Consider the following 21,795-nt stretch of genomic DNA (forward strand, 5'->3'; position numbering starts at 1 on the left):
GATGTAATACTACATCTCATTTGAAATGTGTGTATACATTTTGTTATACGTTTGCAAGCTTTGGGAAAGCCATTCAGGAAACCGAATGTAAGGTCACCAAAAGTGCTCAATATCATCCAGTTGGGAGTTAAGTCCACGTCTCAACCAGCCAACCCAAAATGTCACTCTCAAGGAAATAGGTTAGGATTTTCAAGAACAACCCAAGCAGCACCAAGTTTCCATCCAAATACAGACTAGAAGCCACTGGAAGAATTACTCTCATTCCACAGTGAGAGCAATATTACATTACCATGGACAAAAAGGGAGTTAGTAAGGAAAGAATCTCCTGCTTCAAAAGTCAACATTAATTTAACTTGATTGGGTCTGACCTAAACCCTACTGAAAATTGTAAACTATATTTAAATAAAACAAAAAACATACATCCCAGAAACCAAATGTTTTTAATGAGAAAAGTGGTGAAATATCCAGCTGGAATGATATCCTACTGAACAGTGAGGTACAGGTTTGTGCTGCCTCTCAGCCCTAGAGCTGGATCAAAATTGGGTCCAGGTGGGTATGAGTCAATCTGCACACAAAGTGAGTCAAATACTCTTGGGGAAGAACCTTTAGAAGGAAAAGGTGCAGCAAAGAAGTCTTCAGAAAATACAATAATGGACAGCAGAAGACTGGTGGATAGTCTTTTCCACCAACAGTGTTCCTCTTTGTAGTATCTCGTAAATAATTTGTCCAAAGGAGGAAAGGTGAGCACAAGCAAATATCCTGCAGGGTGCCAACAGAGCAGTATCTTAATGTAGTCCATGTGTGCTTACTAACAATACTGGCCAAGAATTAGAGTGAGGTCAAATTTTCCTCCAAGAATGTCTTAAGCTGTTCCTCCAGTTTGATAGGAGTCTTACCTGTGGTGAATTCAGCCGACTGAACGTGATTTGGAATGGATTCTGAGTCCTATAGGGTCTCACGGCCAACAGCACACTTCAGAGTTGAAGCTAAGCAATAAAATCAATTGAATTGTCTACAGTGCATCAAGACTAGATTGTAAAACCACACATTTGAGAAATGGTATCCCACTTTTGGCAGCAGAGACAGTCCCCAGAAGCCTTTTGGTCTCAGTCGTTTGGAAACGGTAGATGCTTAGAGCCACAAGCTTTTGACCTAAATCTGCCTGCCAGACCAAAATACAAAATCAGCAAAGAGGCCAGAGGTCTTGAATCCAAATGAACATTTTTATAAAGACCAACAAGTGGCTGTCTACCGACACTGGCCATCCACTATCCCCTGGGTGTGCCAAGCTTGTAGGGTTACACCCAGTATGACTAGTGGCTGTCACTGCTGCCAGAAGTGCTTCAACAAACACGAAGTCATGGTTGTGAATAACTTCAAGATCAACACTAGGAGTTAGCATCCATTTCCTCAGAGTGAACTTAAAGTTTCAACTCTGCAAATATCAGGTTTTTGAATAATTTGGATATAATAGCGATGAAAGTATATGAACTAGTTTCATAAAGTGTTAACATACTCCAAAAAAATATTTTCTGCTGTCCAGCATTCTATATAATCTGTAGGCAAAAGAAGATGTGACTTGCTAGATGCAGACATAAACAACCTGATCTTTAAAGCTGCAGTATGTAACTTTTTCCAAAACGTTACGTACTGCAGTTTTGACAAAACTGTCACCATGTCGCATAATATGACACAGATAATCTGTGAAAAGACGGAGCTCCTCCACCTTCTTCGAGTGCCACTACTGCTAATGGCCGAGAAACAACTTACTGTTCCAGGAAAAGCATTTATCCACCATCATCGGTGGCCATGCTAAGTAGCAGCACTAGCTGTAGCGTAGCAGAGAGCAAGGTGGAGGTTGTGAGCATACACGAGGGTGATTGACAGTGCTAGGACCCTTCCCCCTGGCTCTGATTGGTTGTTAATGATGGAACTATGTGTTTTTGTAGGTGATTGCAGGACCATGTGGAGAAGTCAGAGGAGCTCAATTTTCTTCCATAGATTATCTGTCTCATGTTCAGTGGTGGGAAGTAACGAAGTACTTGTACACGAAAAATTTACTTAAGTACTTAAGTACACGAAAAATTTACTTAAGTACATTTTTCGTACTTAAGTACATTTTTCGTGTACTTAAGTACATTTTTCGTGTATCTGTACTTTACTTAAGTAGATTTAATAATGGGTACTTTCTACTTTTACTCCACTACATTTTACAGTAAGTATCTGTACTTTCTACTTCACTACATTTCTACAAAACTGTCGCGTTTTGTCCGTTAAAATGTGAAGTTCAGGAACTTAAGGTGGCGCCGTAAAATCCGAGCAATAACGTGACTTACGTGTCTGTTGTCACCCATCGCCTCCCCCTTTACTCGCACGCGGAGCTCCAAGAAATGCACAGTGGTTTCCTCTGAGCGGGAGAAGATGTCTGTCTAATCGTCAGTAATATAATAGCGCTGCATAAATCATAGATATGGCGACATGTAAAATAAGCAACGCTTCGCTTTCACAGATGGTGGGGACTTCGTCCAACTTTTAGCGTCACTTCGAAGGAAAGTTTAAAGAAAGGTAAGCTCTGTGGACGTGATGCTAGCAAAGCTAGCTGTACTGAGACACATGTTGCATCTGCAATGAAAAAAAGTTGTCACTCATGCGCTGAATTATTGTATGGAGGTTTTGACTGAGGTGTCACACATATGGGACAACGCTGTGACCAAAGTCTGCATTGACATGACATTCAGGAACGATCCGATTCTTCTGGACGGATCTTTACTGATTAAATTTACTTCAGCTCTAAGTATTTAATATCTGGGTGTTTTATGGGAATGTGGATCTTTCAGATAAATTTGAGAAGCAATTTTGATAGGTAAAACTTAATTTTTTTGTGTTGCATAGCGCGGGTTGCTGGTCTTGACTTTGTCTTGGGTAGATGGTCTTGACTACAACTCTGCTACGTGGCTCCTCGGTTGCATGTCCTCTCCCACCCACCTTCTTTCCATCCCCTTTCTGATGGATTTCTTTAAAAATAAAAGCCACTAGTGGCAAAAAAGTGAAGTTCATGCTATGTTAGGACAGGAGACAAGATGTTCCCATCCCTGAAATTATGATGCATAGAATCACATATCTAAGTCAAAACTATCTTACAGAGAGTAAACACAACATGCTTTATCTGTGGCATTGTTCATTAAAATGGCACATTTATAATGTATTAAAATTAAATATGATCGGTTCACTTAATGATATTGTATTAGGGATTAGGTAATGCATTCAGCAAGTACTTTTACTTTTAATACTTAAGTATTTTTAAAAGCCAGTACTTTTTTATTTTTTACTTAAGTACAAATGTTAATGTGTACTTTTACTTAAGTACATTTTTTGAGTACTTTCTCCACCACTGCTCATGTTACACTGTCACAACATAGCGATAGTTTTAGCAAATTTGAAAAAAACCTTTTAAAAAAATTATATAAAAGTTACATACACTACCTTTAAATATCTCCTTGTAATTAGGAATGGGTCTACTTTGGTGCTCCGTTAGCGATGGGGACGCTGTGTGGCTTGCTCCATAACTACTGGAGCTGTCGGTCCATTTTTCCACTAACTTCGCCCAGCACACAGGCCGAGCCTTTGCATTTTAAACGACATGTAAATGCACCGGTAGCCCGCGAAAACCAAGCCCCCTGCGCAGCCCAGACCCTGGAACAGTGAAGGTGACATCCTTGGCTCCCCTGAAAGGACCACACTCACCACCTCCGATCGCTGGCCGACAGACGGAGGATGGCCGACCGCCGCTGCGGTGTGGTCCTCCGAGAAACGCTGCAGGTTTCTGAGCTGAAAGCCCTCCTTGTCGCCGAGAAGAGCTTCCCGTCTATAGAGTTTACCGCAGGGCTTGGAAGATGTTGGGACGGTTCTCTGCCAGAAAAAGATCTGCTGTTGTAGCGAATAAATGTCCGTGAGAGCAACTCATTAACCCTCCGAAGTGCAGTGGAGAGTCTAACGACAAAATCAACAGACAGGATGTGGAAGTTGTTTTCTTTAAAAATTTCTACCCTGATGGGAATGGTAAAAAAAATAAAGAAATCTGTGGGAGTGGGTCATCCCTTAGAGTTAGGGCATTACCAGAAACCTGCACAAAAACGGACAATTATGTGGAGGGTTCTGGAAAAGGCTCACTTTAGAGCCGAGAGGTTCAGTTCTCACTCCTAGTACTTAATGTGTTGGAGTGCTAGTTATTTATCTGTGAATAACCCTTCAACCCTTTTTTTTGTCACTTTACCTCACAGTCTTTATTGTCTTTTATTGGGATTTTACCTGATAGACCTGCACAAAGTAGTTCACCATGGGAAGGTTTTCACCACGTCGTATAAATAAAAATCACACAATCAGATCTAGCCAATACAACACAGAACCAGCTATCACTGCAACTGCAACCACAGGTCTTTTGAGGTATGTGTCACTCTCTACCAGCTTTGACATTTTTGCCCATTGTTCTTTCCGAAAAAGCTCAAGCTCGGTTAGATTGGATGGAAAGCATATGGAAAGAACCTTTTTAAGTCTCACCACAGATGCATCATCGGTCCATTCTAACAAACAAATATGCTTTGATCCACCCTAATGTAGCCGTGCCTGGACGGTGGACCTCCACCCCCAGTCTCAAAGTCTTCTTCCTGTCGACCCTGACCAGTCTCCTTTATTTCTACTGAAGAAAAGTTTACATTTTGGTCCAGATGAGTTTTGTCCATGGTTTTGCTGTGCCCCATGGAGTGGCTTGTGGCATCCTGTGGCTTTCAACGCGACCGCTGTCCACATCTGTTGACAGATTCTCCCACCTAAGTGGTTGATCTCTGCAACTCCTCAAGAGTTACTAGGAACCTCTTTGCCAGCAAGCATTTTACAGTGACTGTCAAATAATAAGGTACTATCAATGATGACACCCAGATTTGTGAGGCCAGGTTTCAGAATAGGAGCTAGAGATGCGATAGTTCCTGATTTAATTATTTTTTTTCATCAGGGGAAATAAAAATAGTTTCTGCTTTGACAGTTTGCATTTAACTGCACTGTTTGCCATGATGTGATGTTGGACAGACATCTGAATGGTTGAAAAGATAAATACAATTGTATGTCATCAGCATAGCGTTTTAGGCTATACTCCAAAGGATGTGAATACAATAAAAATAGGATAGGGCCCAACACTGAACCTTGAGGTACCCCACAAGACAGTGGTGCACTAAATATGATTCATAAGAACAGAAAAAGATCTGATAGGTAAGAAGTGAACCAGTTTAAGACAATGTCAGAGATGTAAAACAAATCTCTGTCTGTCGCTAACTAGGTGTTTGGTTCCACTAGGTATTATTTAGGGATATCTGATTATTGAGGGGGGTGAACATAATTACATGTTCAACTTTTTCATATTTTCTTAATTTTTTTAGGGTTTTATGGATTTTGCCAGGATAAGTTAAGTCACCGAGGCTCAAATTAGAGCCCTGCTGTGAGCGTGCTCCTTTGCTTGCTCATTAACAGACGTTTTGTGCGGAAACACATCCGCTAATGACCCAAGAAGTCAGATGGTTCTCATTGTTAATGTGGTTGGATCGGCATGGCTGTTTATTCTAGACTCCAAACTTGAAACCCTCCACACGATCAAAGGGATCTCCTCTGTCAAGAACTTCGACCTCAAAACACTGTGGAGTCAGCACTTGCCCACTGACGTGAGAAACCCACAAGCAGCCCACAGTAAGACTGTATGTGTTCTGGGTGTATGATCCCCACTTATTGTGATGAATGGCGTGAGTCACGGCGCTCTGTTTGAGACTTCATGACCGCCTGCGGATGCAGAGCCAGAGAAGCCATCACCATGACTACTTGACTGTTTTTGTACCATGGCTGAAACAGAGTAAAAACAAATGGGCCTCCCAACCAGGCCTAAGCTGCCTGAGAGGGGTATGAACCCGAGGGGCTGCGGAGGACCACAGAAGGAACCGCAGAAATACTTTACATCCAGTACAGAGGAGCAACGGGATTCCAAATATAGATGACGTTAAAAGAAAAATAGCATTTAATCTCTTCTTTAAGAAGTATATTTTAACTGCCGCATTCCACATTAACGGCAGATGTGACTGACTATTGAACGGGGCAGGAATGCGGAGTGGTTAGCAAGGGGGACGTTGTTCAAATATTCCAGCAGACAGCTACTTTAATTCCATTAAAATTGCTGACAGATGCTTGGATTTTATGTAGTAGGAAAGCTATGAAATCAGAAAAGAAAAATATCCTCAGGGAACTGAAAAGGCATATTTCCTATTTGATTAAGGTTAGCAGCAAAAACATTGTGGAAGGTGAAACATTTGGAAATGTCAAGCATCGAATGTCCTTGCATTCATAGAAGCCAGTTTAAGTGTTAATGTGGTTCAGGGAACAGTCGGGAATTATCTCTTTTCGGGAGCAGAAAGGCCTCCAGCACACCAATGTGTACTAAGGCTTTTATTTGTGAGTCCAAGTTTTATTTCTAGTGCAATTTACATCAGAGTTTTGTGACTAAATCTGGAAGTCATTTCATTGTTATCGCTTTTAGAATGTATTCCCCTTGGTATTTTACAACAGTGTGTAGTAGGCAACCAATCAACCAGGCATGGTTCTCCTGTCTACATATGTGTTTTGCATTTCGACAAAGCTTGACTCTGGCGGCGCTGCAGAACGACAGAGTCCCTGGGATGCTTTTAAAGGTTATCCTTTAAAAGAACTCCTAGTCAAACTTGTTCCCAGAACTCAGAGGAGTCCAGCAGGCTTGCACATTGTCTCTCAATCTGGGACTTAGAGTAAAGCTGCCACAGTTGAGGTGGTTCAGACATCTGACCAGGCTACCATTGACACACTGGAGGAGACCCCAGGACAGGTAGGAATACTCTCTTTGAGGACATTATATCTCTTTCAGCCTGGGAAAGCCTTCCAGAATGAGTGTTTCACTCCTAGACTCAACACTCTTTGTGATGACACCATGGATGGATCCATCCATCCATCCTGTACTGGATGAACAAACAGACCCCAACAGGTAGATAGATTCCCACATTTGGGCAAGGATGACTGCCAAACACCCGTGCCAACTGAAAGGAAATACCGCCATCTGGTGGTTAAGAAGTTGTATTACAAATGCAAATGTGGTCATCGTACAGAGTATTAATTACGATAAAATTGGAAAGCATCGGAAAATTCACAGCAAATCTTCAATATTTGAATTAATACATTTGTTTATATAAGGATATACTTTTAAAAAAAGTTTATTCTTATATAATTTTATGTAAATTTCAGTTAAAAGGCAACCTAAATCGTATCAAAAGGATAACGTTATTTGAAAAATCCTTACCATAGTCATCAATCAGTGGAGTGGCATATAGCTAAGTTTGGTTTCATGTTTTGGGGATCAGAAAACAGAAGATAATTACAATGTTACATGTTGGACAGAAATCTTCAGATAATTCAAATGTCTCCAGAAATTTAAAGACAGGCCATATATTTTCTTTTTCTTTTCTGGAAACATATTTGTAAGGACGTGTTGTAAGCTTCACAAACCTATTGATAAATTTCAAACTGTTCTTGTGTTTCTTATTTCAACTATTTCTCAAGGCAACTCGTTGCAGTAAATTAAATTCCGCTTAGTAGTTCATTTATTTACTTAAATAAATATGAACTAGTTTATGTTGGTCTATGAAAAGAAAAAACAAAAACAAAAATACACTGAACATTGAAATTGAATCCCGACAAAATTTAAAAAGGGGTGAAAGGATACGTTTGTCTGAACATCAATGGGACATTTTGGTGAGGATTGAATTGTATCATACTCTGCCACAAGATAGAAGTAATGATTCGGTAATCCTTCATACTTTTTAAGGTTCAACTGTAAACACCAGTTACTTTCTTTTTGTTCGGAAAACAACTTAAAAAAACAGCAACACAACTGTCACCTTAGTAACAGTTGTTGCTAGTAATTATATATCGGCTAAAAAAACGCTCAAGATTTAAATTTTGATCATTTTTTTGTTAAATAACTTTCATTTTTGAATAAAGTTTGTAAAAACCTTGGCGTCGCTTGGTGATTACGTATTTCTGACGCTATGGCGGCTCACGCTAGCGAGCTGGAGATTGCGAAGAAGAATTTAACGAATGCCATCGGCGATAACGTGAAGCAGTAAGATGAACAGGCTGCTAATGAGTTTCCTCTGTGTGGGGTTTGCTTTGCATCCCATTCCCATGTCGCAGAAAAATCATATAGTTAATTTGAGGCATCTCGGCATGTCAGCACCTGGCTAGCACTTAGCTAATAGCATTAGCTAGCTAATGTTTTTAGCGGTTCATTCCTTACTGAGTATCCGTTTGACTTTTTTGAGGATTTTTGTGACGTCCGAGTATTGCTACGAGTGATAAACGTCTGCTCTTTTATTTTAGTTAAAATGTGTCATTAACTTGTTTAACGTAAAAAAAAAAACCTTAATTGTAGCTATTTAAAGTACTCTCATTTCTAATTTGTTTTGTACTTGCAGTTATTGGGCTAACCTAAAGCTGTGGTTCAAACAGAAGATTAGCAAAGAAGAGTTTGACGTCGAGGCACGTCGCCTGTTGCCTCAGGAGAATGGTTGGTGTGCAGAAGCTGCTGCTTTCTTTGCTAATGTTTTCTGAAAAGCAATGTGGCTTATCAAAGATGTTCTGTTTTCTGTCCCAGTCCACTTTCACAACGACTTCCTGTTGGCCATTCTCACACGATGTCAGATCATTGTTTCTACACCAGGTGAGTTTTAGGCATCAGGGTTCGTTCAAACTTTAGAGCATTTCCCCCTGCCCCCTCCAACATGTCGGACAATTTGACTTGCGCGCTACAAATGAGTATTTATTTACTAATGGGTATTGCAGATAAGGTAAAAATGTGACCTCGTATAACTTTATTTAACAATACCTACAGTAGAAACAAGATATTTACATGAACTGAATAACAAGACACATAATACACATTTTTTTGTCTCTCATTGCCGCCTGAAGTTAAATCTGACCAAAGTCTCTTGTTTTAGGTCAGTCACTATTACCCAAATTATCTCTATATCCTAAACACCAGAAAGTGTTTTTGTTTAAAACATTTCAAAGATTTACAGGCATAATTGTCTTTTAAGCTGTATGACTTGGGTCAAACCTTTTGTGGCATTTAGAAAGTTGAAAAGATTTACTGCAGTTAATGAAATCAAAGCTCTCATAGCGCTAATCATCATCATATTCATTACTGTAAGATTCGTCACTGTCTTATTTTATTCAACGCAGAATAAAAGGCATTGAAAGCATTTTGGATCATGCTGTCAAATGCAAAACATTTCCTGGTTTCATAATATTTGGACAGTCGCTTCCATCAGAAAACTGACAGAATTGTTCAGAAAATTATTAGGGGTTGTAATAATACTGATTAGAAATTATCATGAAACATCAGAAAACCTCCTAACACATTGAGAAATTCACCAGGACACACAATTATAAAAATTTGGGCTGTTATCTAATATTTATACGGCTGCTGTTCAGCCATTTGCACACAAAAAAAATCTCTTCACTTTCGACACTGTGTGAAACGGAAACAAACGTCTTGGTTGAATTAAAGTATTTTTACATCTAATTCTTTATGGGAGAGGCATGTGAATAATTTTGAGCTTAGCGGTATATACACAAAGCGAAAGAAATAAATCAAAGCGCTTAAATTGAGAAACAACTGATTTATTTCTGGTTTAAAAAAAAAAAACTTTATTTGGGATAATCACTTAAGATCAAGTGCTTAGTTTGCTATTATCATCAGTGTACGCAGAGAACATGGAATAAATCCAGGGTGTGTTTAACCAGAAAGTCAATTGGATAAATGATTTCCAAAGGATGTTTTTTATTTTTTTTTTTTTTAATAGCATCAACAAAAATAATTGTACAAATCTGTTTGGCCATACTTTCTGCTTCTCACAGAAGGAATTAATTTAATTTAATGAGTCCCAACAAGACTTACTTTATTGATCTCAAAGGGATTTTTTTTTTATTTTTTAATTGAGCTGAATTAATGTTATCAGTCAAAAGGTTGTAGCCACATCTTGTTCCAGCTTGTATTTTCAACAAAGTTGCACCAGCATAACTGAGAAAGTGACCAAGTCCTTCAAATCAGTTGATCGATTCCAATTTGAATTTTATTTTTATGTGTCCAACAAGCTAGTTTGGGAAGAAAATGTTCGTATGCATAAGAAATAACCACAATTTATGCTTTTTTAATTTTTTTCAGTCTTCCCATAGTCAGATATTTGTAAAACTCACTGGCCAGAAAGAGAGCAAAGCTTTTAGACGTTTTATGAAGTCAACTGTTGTTGATCTTCAATCTGCTGGTGCTTTAATTCTCATGTTGCTCTGGTGTTGTTTTGCTTTAGAAATAACACCTTTATAAGGTAGTGAGTAGCCTTGCTTTCTTTTTCACCCGTCCAACGTCAGTCTTGTTATTTTCAGTTTCTATAAACAATCAAACTCTCCAATGATCTGAGGATTATGGTTTCCCGCTTAGATTTATGATTGTGTTTAGTCTTCTAAATTCCCACTTTATCCCTGTATCCGTAACCTTAAACCTGTGTGGCGCCAGAATAAGTTTCATAATCTGTCTCGGTTTCGGTTAGTCCGGGGAGAAAACTAGGAAATACCCTCCATACATCAAACCTGTGTCGCCGTCCGGACACCCCCTCTCATTCCGCTGCTGCACTCAAAGGCATTTCGTCTCTACGTCTGAAGTTGCTGTTGATTTAGCACTGCTCACATTTTCGGGTTTCAAGTAAATTTTCAGAACTAACCCAAAATGTGCTATAAAGTTTACAGATTACTTCAACTTAAACCTTTGAATGCACACGTATGGACGCCGTGGAGACACTTTGAGATTTTTTGTTGTGGCATACCCCCACAACCTTTGTTTGCTTGACATATTGTTTGACTTTGGAAAAACACAAGTGTACGCGTCTACTTTAAATCTCTGTTTGTATTCTGCAATGTCACTGGCGTGTGAACTTTTTCTGTTTTCCATGGATATCACCTGAAAACCAAATATCTCTAACATTTTGTGAAAATGTATGCATGTGACAAGTACGCTTTTTTTTGTACGGGACTTTTAGTTTGTTGCAGATTAAACTAACATCCAAGTTCAGTTTAGACTGCAGATGTGTGTCATGACTTGTGTGACGCCACTACAAGACTCTTTCCATTACTTTGTTCATGAGTCATAACCCTTTTTAAGAGCGTATTCTCTCTCCTGCCGACTCTCCATTAGTTATTAATGCTTCTTGTCTTTCCTTCTCTGTCCTCTAGAGGGCCCCGGTTCCATGCAGTGGCAAAGCTGCGCCTCAAAGTCTGACAAGTCAAAAGGAAAGAAGAAGTGTTCCTCCAGGCAGAAATTTGACGTAAATCCTTATTCTTCTTCTTCTTTTTTTTTTTTTTTTTTGCCAAATTCACTTCAGAGGAAGTCACAGTTCAGATAAGAAAGTTGTTTTTATCATGAACGGTTGTTTTTAATGTCTGGGACAGGTGTTGTATGATTCACTGCACTTTTAGTAGTTGACTCACCGTCTTGTTGCGTTGGGTGCCCAGCAGCACCGCTTCCAGCCACAGAACCCTCTGTTCGGCGCGCAGCCATTCAGCCCGCGGGAGGCGGGCGGCGAGGAGGAGGAGCTGCGGCTGAGCGCCCACACGCTGCTCCTGCCGACCCGGGGCCAGCTGGAGGCCCGCATGATGGTCACCGCCTTCGAGATGGGGCTGGACAACGTCACAGAAGACGCCATCAGCACCGTGGTCTGCGCTGTGGAGGTGGGCCTTCGTCATCCTTACGCCTGCTCACAAACATTGTATGATAACGACTTTCTCCACATACGGCGGGGAAAATAAGCATCGGATAGAAATTGTCATATTAGATGTAGTCGTGTTTCTGAAGGTGGTTTTGATGTCAAATTTTCACTCAAGTGTTGACGGTCTGTACGGAGAAAGAAATAAAAACAAAAAAAAGAAATTAAAGTAATGTGTAATAGTGTAAAATAACAGAGTATTCAGGTAATTGTCAACTAATTTAGTAACCGATTAATCGTCAACCAGTGTTAAGACTCGAAAAATGTCATCTGCTAAAAGAACAACATATTCACAGCAGTATTTAAGCCAGAACTGTACCAAAAATATCAACATTTAGCATTTAAGATGAAGAAAAAAGCCCTGTCTGTAAATATGTTCTACCCAGAATTCCTCAGTTTTATCTTCACCTGGTTCAAAACCTGTAAAAATCTTCTTTTGTTATATAAGCATCAATCGATCAATCCAAAAAGCAATCGACAGATTAGCTCCGTAAGTAATGCGAAGTTGAGCAGAACGAGCTCACGTGTTAACATTAGAAAGATTTTTCAGTTGTGGATGAATGCTTTGCCACAAATGCCGTTGATGAATTTTGGACAATAAAATATTTTCCTAATCTTAAAAAAAAGGAATTGAATTAGGCATTGTTGTTTTTATGTATTTTTAGTGTTGAATAAGATGATCTTAAGTGATTAAATGAAAAATCTGCCAAATGTGCCAATTATTTTTAATCAGCTTTATTGATTAATCATCAGAATAATTGATTACTAAAAGATTTTCAGCAGCAGAATGTCTTTCCAATCACTGATAGATTTCAGCCGGTGCCTTTTCTTTGCGATCCTTCTTCCTCCTCCCATTGAGCGTGTGTTCAAAACTTTTGTCCCCTCAGTGTCATGTCACACTGTTACACATAACTTCAATTCTGAACTTATTCGATTCGGTTTCTCTCTGTGTACAGATTGCTTGGGTATTTACCAACACCTGCTGAAAATGTCACGCCACTAGCACCTTTAGAAATACGTTTACCACAAAACATCGGACTTCTTTGACCAATGTCGCATCCTGTTTCTTCAACATGCTTGGCGTAAATCATCGAACAGAAACCGTTTTTCTCCTGCTTGTGCGTTGACGCCGAACTCTCATTTCAGCACCACTTGAAAGACGTCCTGACCGCCGTGATCACTCGGAGGAAGGCGTACCGGCTGCGTGACGGGCACTTCCCCTACGCCTTCGGTACCGACGTCACGCCTCGGCCTTATCTGAAGAACAGCCTGTCTGCGTACCACGGCATCAGCGAATGGTAGAGAGCGTCAACGTTTTCTAGTTAACTCAGGGGCGTCATGCTCATTTCTTTGGTTTTGGGCCACATCAAGATCAGATGTGTGTTGCTAGGGACAACGCATATTTATGGATATTTCTGTAAACGCACCAGATTTAGCCAAAAACGCAAATTTCTATCTGTTGTAATGTTGAATCTTTTTCCACGTTGATGTAATTTAGCAGAATACAGATTAAAACTGCTCTGATTTGATTGATAAAAATATGTAAAAAAAAACATGACAGCTCTTGACACCACTGCCTAATGATACAGAACCAACTGCTTTTGTTAGTTATTTTTGTGTGTTTTCTTTTTCTTTCTTTTTAAGTCCTCCTCCAAGCGCGTCTCTTGCTGCATGCCCACCGCCTCAGGTGTCCCCCGACGACGCCGAGCAGAAAGCCGTCCACTTGCTCGCTTGCTCCTCTGACACGCTTCCTGCACCGCTTCCTCCAATCAGCATGTTTGACCTCCTGGAAGCGCTGAAGGTACGAAGATCAACACAAATGCGTCTGCATATATGAGCAGAAAGTGTTTCTTTTATCTATCTTTTAAAAATAACCAGGGCTGGCTCAAGATAGTATGGGGCCTTGAGTAGAATATAATTTAGGCTCTAGAGGGGGCCCGAAGCAGCAGCTTAGTTTGCTTAGTATTTGGGTCGACTCTGAATGTATTCAGCATTAAAACAACTTTTTTCAAGACTAAGAGCAGGGGTCCCCAAACTTTTTCCTGTGAGGGCCACATAACTTTTCCCTTCTCTGGTGGTGGGCCGGAGTCAGTTTGTAACAGAAAAAGTGTGACGATTGCAGGAGTACCTAAATGTAAAAATTTCTTGTTTTCCAGAAAGCACAATCAGATAACCCTCTCTGGGTTCTTCACAGAAAAAATCCAGGAAATAACACTATTTATGAAATAAATACCGTATTTTACGGACTGTAAGCCACACCGGGTTATAAGCCACAGATATCTCTGCCGCTCTAGGTTTTCCACAACGATGCAGCAGCAGCAGAGGGGGGCAGACAGCCAAAATTTGAGTAATAACAGGTCAAAGCTTATGGTTGAAAAGGAAAAAGTTGCCAAGTTTAGATTTAACTGAACTGATTACGGTAGTTTTCGAACCGTAACTGTAACAGTAAAAGTGCTGATCCTTCGTGTTGCTACTAGCATGTGCTAAATGAAAATGGGCGCTTTCTTCTTCTTCTTCTTCTTTAGATTTCAATGGCAGCTTGCATCCATTATTGTTGCACTACTGCCATCTACTGTATCCTAATATCTATACCTCAAATTCTCATAATGATCCCAGTATTATTTAAAAAAATGAAAAATCTTCTTTTTCCTCTCAGTGCTATTTAACTGATCAACAACATTCTCAAATTTCAATTCCCTATTAAAACCTAATTCCGTTTTAATGGATGCTTTCTTCTTTTATTTCCAATTTTGACTTCCAATGATTCACTTTCTGCTAAAGAGCCCCCTGGTGGTTGAAGAAAAATCCTCATATAAGCCACATGGTTCAAAGCTTAGGAAAAAAGTAGCGGCTTATAGTCCGGAAAATACGGTATATGAAAAAAAATCTAAATGCTCTCTGGTATTGTTCAGGGGGCCGGACAAAATGTGGAGTCGGGCCGAATCCGGCCCGCGGGCCATAGTTTGGGGACCACTGACTAAGACAATAGCTAATTGCTTAATTGGGATGAAGTTGCATGAAGTTAAAAAAAATGTCTTCCAATAACTTATAATTACCAAGTCATAGTTTTAATTTCCTGTACACTTTTAATAATTTTAACACAAAACACAGTTGGACTATAGTGACCTGACCTGACACCCCTACCACTGCCATTATGAAGTTTTCTGAACTGATTATCATCATCAATCCCCTCTGCTCCGTCTTCTCACACTGACAGAGTAAACCTAAAGTTTCCTAGAGTGACGAGGAAAGGGCTGTTTTAGCACGCTTTCAGATGCTTTAACGCTTCGCGTAACGTCTTTGTGGCGCAGGTTCATCGCGGCGTGATGCCCTCCCACACCATGTACGCCCTCAACATGGAACGCATCCTGGTCCAGCTCTGGCACCCCAGCCACGAGGAACTGGAGCAGGACCGCATACACAGGCAGAGGCTGGCCGGTAAGGAGGGCATGCTGGTCTGCTGAGAGGCTCCCTCCGACTTTCTTCTCACCAGACTGTAGGACTGAGCCCGTCTCTGGAAATCAGTCCCATCTCCACAAGAGCCACATGGGGGGACAAAAAAGTGTTTTCCAGGAAGTGAAAGACTTGGATAATACCTGTGGCTCACAGAAGATGGAGCAAGAGGAAAACCAGGAAACTGGAACACTGTTGTCATCTGTATGACGTAAAAACTTTACCTGTCCAACTTTAATTACTTGTTTACTGCACAATAGGAATCAATTGGTTATAATAGCTATAATTTAGTCTGTTTTAAACTGTAGGAGCAAATGAAACACAAGAGTCTAGTTCAAGTGCTTTTGGTCTAGTTTCTAGTGGAAATATTGTAGTTTCGTCTTATTTCAAGTGTACTAAGATATTTGCACCAGCAATTAGTCCAAAAATAATAATATGCTTTTCGTGGATTTCATGTGGGAACTTATTCAAATCTAACCTGCTGCTTTAAGGGATAACGTGTTACATCCTGGATGTCCAAACAATGTCCATCAACTTTACGAAGCTGCAAGGGATGTTAATTATCAGAAATTAGATAAAAATACAAAAAAAAATCTTGAAAAAGGATTCAATTTGTCAGCTGTACCTCCAGCTTTGGTTGTGTACTATGCTTGTTACTTCTTCCTAAATAGCATAAGGTTCCATTTTTTTCCGCCCTGTTTGACTTTATTAATTTAAGTTAAAAAAAATTGTTTACACATAATTGTGAAGTGTGGCAAATATTTTCCCCCCCACCTTTACAAATAATTTAATCTCACCTTAAACAGGTGAAACATGTTGGCACCACTATACCTCCGTAGACTTAGCTGCAGCAGAAAGCTATGCACCACACTTTTCAGATTTTTAGTCGGAAAATAAGAGGTCTTCCATTGACAAATTAGAATTAAATCACAGAACTTTCTAGCAAAGTACTATAAGATTTTAGGTTGCAATGTTGATGTGAAAATTGTTAAATTAGTTTTAAAAAATACTTCAGCAAAGTGCTGTATGTCAGAAAATGCTTAAATATTTTCAACATCTGCGATGTTCAGAGTAAATGCTGGAATCTGGTCTGGAGAACAGCTGAAGTTTACAGTGTGCATTGAACTCCTCTTGAAACATAATATCCAGAATGTCTCATAATATTTACTAGTTTCTAGTGGCAGTGTTGGTGATCCTCAGTGTTTCTACATTGTATATGTGTTCATACATTTTTTTTTTTTTTTGCTATTTTTTATATATATATATTTCACGTAGTTATAAATAAAAGTCATTTTGTTTAAGCTAAATCATACATTGCGTTTTTACTACGCACTTAAGTGTGTAAACAGAGCTGAATTTGCTTCAGTGGTTACATGTAGGAGTCACCAGCAGCAGAGTGGGGAGAGGGGCGGGGGAGGCCAGTGATTCAGCCACGCGCAGTCTTCCCGGTGCGCACTCCGAGTCATCTTCCCATATTTGGGCTCCCTGCGGCTTACATCCGGAAGCCGGGCGCTATCCAATGAGCGCTCGCGCCTCACACGCCACAGAATGACTCAAGGTCCCGTCTGTTCCCGAGTCTGGAATAACAAAAGCCGCTTTGCTTCTCGCTCCTTATAAATTAGACAAAAATGCTAGCATGTGTGTTCAACTTTTCTTTTATTCATTTAGCCTTATTTACATTTAAGTGCTCAAAAATGCAGCGTACAAATATTACAAAGAGTTATTTTTTTTTTTAGGGCTAACAAGTTACACACGTATTAAAAAGTCGTATGAAGAAGAGTGTTCTGAAAGTAAGGCAGCTGTCAGTAAGCTACACACACCTAGAAGATAATGATAATAAAAACAGTCTGGAAGGTGTGAAAGCTGTTAGTGTTTTTTTTTCTTTTCCTTCTTTTCTTTAAATGGTGCGCGAGCTCCAGAGCTCAGCTCGAGCTGTCATTGTGTTTCACCGTGTGCAGCTGTATCCCACGCCACCTCAGTTCCTGTTATGAGGTGCATATTTTCCACGCGTGACCTACAAGTTCTTGTAGAAATAATAAAAAAAAAAATGTAGTGAAATTCAAAAGTGGGCAGTCTATAGGAGCAAAAGTTTCACTCAGCTGTGTGCGTGCGTCTGCAACATAACAGGTGTTGGCTTCCTTTTACACCGACCAAGCCAAAACAGTTCCGTGTCCGTGTGCTGTCGGGAGTGGGGAAAAAGGTTGATGGAAGGTCTCAAGCAGCCATCTGAAGTTGCATTTGGTCCCTCGTATGCTCCGTCAGTCTCCGCAGCCTAGTAGGCTTGGAGCTGCTGCGTCAGGATGAGCTGGCAGCCGCTGTTGACGTGGTCCATGACCTTCTGCTTGAGCAGAGCCAGCTCGTCTCGAAGGACATTGGCGGAGGAAACCAGCTCCGTGTTCTGAGTTTTCAGGTTCTTGACCCTGTCCTCCAGTCGGGAGATCCTCTCCAACTTCCTTTTCCGGCACTTGGACGCGGCCACTCTGTTCCTCATGCGCTTCCTCTCCGCCTTGATGCGCTCCTGGGTCTCCATGTCGATCGGGGAGAGCGGAGGCGTCTCGCCGGACATCTCGGGCACCGTTTGCGGCTCCTCCTTGAGCGTCTGCAACCGCGGGTGCTGTTGCGCCGCCGCTGCCGCCAGCTGGTGGTCCGTGTGGTTGTGCTGCGGCTGCGGGGCTCCCGGATAACTTGTAGGCGGGTGCCTCTCCGCGACAGGTGCGGACGCGGAGCCCACGGTTCGGCTAAAACCGGCCAGGTTGGTGTATTCGGGCGGCTCCGCGCGCACCGTGCAGCTGTAGGGAATCCCGCCGCCTTCGCACGGAGCCGCGCCGGGTGCCACCCCGCTGGTCCCGCCTGTCTGAGCGTCAGGGTGGGCGGCGGGGATCTGCTGGTAGTGGAGCTCAGCCAGGGCCCTCACGAACCCTTCGGCGAAGCCCTCCTGCTCGTCGCTGACGTTCTTGGGGCAGATGAACTGGGTCGGGGTGGGGGTCGTCAGCCCGCTGCAGGACTGGATGATCAGTCTCTCCAACTCCGGCGACGCCAGCTTCAGTAAACCGACGTCGGGCGAAGTGAGAATGTCCAGGGCCTTCGCCCCCAGCTGGGGCTTGAAGTTTTTCGGGTCGTTCAGGTTCAGGGTCATGGTTTGTTTCAGTGTCTTGGGGTTGAACCCGTACACAGCCGCCCCGTCATGCTGGGAGTTGGAGGCATTTACAGCTTCGTCGTAGAACGTCGCTTCCATTTTACGGATTTTTCTAGACATAAACTTTTCTTCAAAATCCCGTCCAAATAGTAGAGTTTGAACAAAGAGTCCGATTTCTGTTGTTTTTACGGTATGTTCTGTGACGATCTGTCCACTGTCCCGAGGCAGATGCTGCCTATTGTTGGGAGTTCAACTCACTTGACAACTTTGCGTCCCGAGAAAAGTTTTCCTTTGTGAACCGTGCGGTCATCGACAAACAAAAACGTTTCTTCCGCCGCCGAGCTTCTGTGCGTCTACCCCCCGTCAAACCTCCTGTGTTGGATTGTCCTCCCGTTCTAATAACTAAAAAAAAAAATAACACTCCGAAAACGGGTAATACTTTCAATCACTTCCAACGTGGAAACGAACTTTATCCACCTCTAAGCTGCAGTTTCACTGAAAATAACAATGATGTCATTTCTACGCCCCGTGATTGGCTGGAGACGAGAGAGCGGGCGGGGATCGTCTAATGACATGTGTGTTGCTCCGACAACCGGCCCTGTCCCCGCCTCTCCTCGCGAGGGTTTATGGGATTAGGTAATGCAAGGCGCAGCAGCAATGTACTCTGGGATTACGTAGTGTTTTTGAATATTTAGTTACCCGCTCAATTTCTATTTATCCCTCCCGATCACGACACTTTTTATGCGAATATGGACGCCATGACTCAGGTCTTAGGGGAGCAAATTTAAGTATCAAAGCGCAAAAGTCTCGAGAGTGACGGTCAGGAATAGGAAGATAAAGCGGTTCAGGAAGTGAGCGCTGCTCGGCCGTGAAAGTATGTTTAAAGATAGACTACAGATGATGAGCCTGACCTAGATCAAGAGTGCTTTTGTTCTAGGGAAGACGCTCTTACAGTCATAGTTTTGCAGTTTGTGTCAAACCCGCAGATGGGAATGTTATCCCAAGTCCTACACGAAGACACTTTGAAGTGCTTTGTATGAAAAGTACATTCAAAAGCCAGTGCGTGCTTAAGAATAAGTGTATCATAGTTTGGGTTTTGCATAAAAAGAAGCTGTAAAATGCAAATAAAAGCAAATGAGTAGAGAGTAGAGACTGATAAAAAAATAAATAAATTAGTGTTTGCCTTTGCTGAAAAGTTGATGTCAACTGTGTTTCCAGTCCTGATTTAAAGGAGCCAACACAGCTGAGGAGCTCAGAAACTAAATGCTGCCTCCTACTTGTTAGTTCTGGTTCTGGGAATCCATGGAAAGAGGTCCCTGCTGACCAGAGACGTCCAGGTGGCTTTTAGCTAGCAAGCAACTGAAATAAATTTGGTTAATTTAGTGATATTAGACGATTTTCAAAATCTCTCTTTCTGAGAAAGAGAGAAAGTGCCACAATGTAAAGACTGCTGTGGGATGTTCAATTTCCTAATGCCGCTCAGAACTTTGGCAACAACATTTTGGAATGAGACATAATTTCCTTTTTCATATAATTTTAGACACCTGTGGAAACAACATAACTTACTGGAAAATAAGTCACTACTGTCTTTTCTTCATTAAATCTTATTTCTCCTATTAACAAATTGTACACAGACAGTAAAAGTATAGCTGATGGATAAAGTGTAGATTTCCGCTGAAGGATTTCATAAGGTATGTTTTCTATTAATTAATTTTTTTTAGTATTTGGGTCGATGACATCACACAAAGTCCAATAATTGAGCTGTCCGACTACCGGGGAAAGTGAATGACTTTTCTCACATTTTACAAAAAAAAGGTTTTGAACCAGTGAAGTTGCATTAATGAAAAAAAAAATATTTTGAATAAAAGTGGCACCGGGATGGAGCCTTGAGGAACCTCACATGTATCTTTGCCCAATCATGTTTACTAAATGATGAAAAGCAGTTACGCTCTACCAAGTAAAATCTGAATTAATTTAGCAAAGTAACAGAAAATCTGACACACTTTTCTTGTACAGTCAGTAAATCATGTTTAGCCGTCTCAACGACGACAAAGACAAATTTGAGGGTATTGATGTAAACTGGTTTCAATTAAAAAAAAAAATTTAAATTACAACTTATGATTTCACAGAAACAATCATCTTTGTTTAGTCTGTTTATAAAATAGATGGAAATCTTACATAGATTATTTATGAATTTCCACAAAATATTGTAGAACAAAGAGCTGCAGCACATACTGTTCATACTGAATTTGATTTTGGTAACACTTTATATGAAGGGGGGTGAATAAGACTGACATGACACCGTCACAAACATGACATAACACCTGCCATGAACATGAATAAGCCTTCATGAATATTTGACTGTTGTCATAAAGCGTCATTCGGTAAATTATGACACTTTTAATACAATGTTGATATTATTCATAATGTCTTTGTTATGACAACTTGACATTAAATAAGAAGTCATTACTGATATAAATTTGTTCTAAAAGTATTACTGATTGCACTTTAAAAAGTAGGTAACTATGTTATTAAAGGTAAAGTTTAAACAGTAATGATTTCTTGGTTAATGTCAAGTTGTCATAACAAAGACATTTTGAATGTCAACTTTGTATTAAAAGTGTCATAATTTACTGAATGACGCTTTATGACCACAGTCATAAATATTCAGCAAGGCTTATTCATGTTCATGACAGGTGTTATGTTTATGAAAGTGTCATGTCAGTCTTATTCACCCCCCTTCAAATAAAGTGTTACCTTGATGCTTAATTTTTTTTTAGTTCTAATGAATTCTAATCCAGTCAATGTTTGGCAAGCACAGGTGTATGAATGCGGTGTGTATTCTATGTAGAGGAAGTTCTGATAGTCAGTGGCGCAAAAAGTGGGTATGCAGGGTATGCAACGCATAGGGGCGCAGCACCAGAGGGGGCGCCAAAACCCCGTCTGGAGGGGGCGGCGCGCCGATGATGTTTTCCCGTACACTAATGCGCGCCTTACGCTCCTTCACCTCGCGCACATAACGAGGTAAATGTAGCGAGTGCTGAGTGAGCGTCGCTCCTTCACCCTGACGTCCCGTCCCTCGGTCGAGGGGGGGGTTTGGGGGCGCCGATCTATGTTTTTGCATCCACCTGAATAATGTGTAGTTGCGCCACTGCTGATAGTATTGTGTATGTTTTGCAAACAACCAATGGCCTTGATGCTTAGGACAATGCAGAGTTCGCCCGTACACCCGAGGTATTCTGACTGTTAAAAAAATGTGAAACAGGCCAGTTTTTGTGACTCCCACATGCAAGGCCTTCTGGGTATCACTGAATCTGCACTGCTGCCTGA

The 21,795-nt window shown here is 41.0% G+C and overlaps 2 protein-coding genes across 3 annotated transcripts; one reads left to right on the forward strand and one right to left on the reverse strand.

The window, feature by feature from the left end:
- The first annotated feature begins 8,053 nt into the window (after positions 1 to 8,053).
- Positions 8,054 to 16,636, forward strand: tada1 (transcriptional adaptor 1). Of its 2 annotated transcripts, none has more exons than XM_017310216.2 (8): positions 8,054 to 8,182; positions 8,535 to 8,626; positions 8,714 to 8,779; positions 11,347 to 11,438; positions 11,626 to 11,841; positions 13,023 to 13,174; positions 13,521 to 13,677; positions 15,188 to 16,636. In XM_017310216.2, the coding sequence occupies exons 1-8, from the start codon at positions 8,109 to 8,111 to the stop codon at positions 15,338 to 15,340; spliced, it is 1,002 nt and encodes a 333-aa protein (XP_017165705.1). In that variant the 5' UTR covers positions 8,054 to 8,108; the 3' UTR covers positions 15,341 to 16,636. The 2 variants fall into 2 exon arrangements, with proteins under 2 accessions (XP_017165705.1, XP_008431395.1); XM_008433173.3 differs by having other exon boundaries at positions 11,629 to 11,841.
- A 332-nt stretch (positions 16,637 to 16,968) lies between these two features.
- Positions 16,969 to 20,532, reverse strand: LOC103478989 (transcription factor Jun). Its single transcript, XM_008433172.3, has one exon. It carries the CDS (start codon positions 18,583 to 18,585, stop codon positions 17,602 to 17,604), a length of 984 nt encoding a protein of 327 aa, XP_008431394.2. The 5' UTR covers positions 18,586 to 20,532; the 3' UTR covers positions 16,969 to 17,601.
- Positions 20,533 to 21,795: the final 1,263 nt, after the last annotated feature.

This window comes from Poecilia reticulata, chromosome 17, assembly GCF_904066995.2.
Source record: "Poecilia reticulata chromosome 17, P_reticulata-male-v2, whole genome shotgun sequence".
Taxonomy (NCBI): Eukaryota; Metazoa; Chordata; class Actinopteri; order Cyprinodontiformes; family Poeciliidae; genus Poecilia; species Poecilia reticulata.

Bases quoted from the DNA above. Each gene is read 5' to 3' on its own strand.
- tada1 (XM_017310216.2), top strand. From the start codon at position 8,109: ATGGCGGCTCACGCTAGCGAGCTGGAGATTGCGAAGAAGAATTTAACG. The intron at 8,780-11,346 runs GTGAGTTTTAGG...TCTGTCCTCTAG, and splicing joins GATCATTGTTTCTACACCAG to AGGGCCCCGGTTCCATGCAG. The intron at 13,175-13,520 runs GTAGAGAGCGTC...TTTCTTTTTAAG, and splicing joins TACCACGGCATCAGCGAATG to TCCTCCTCCAAGCGCGTCTC.
- LOC103478989 (XM_008433172.3), bottom strand. From the start codon at position 18,585: ATGTCTAGAAAAATCCGTAAAATGGAAGCGACGTTCTACGACGAAGCT.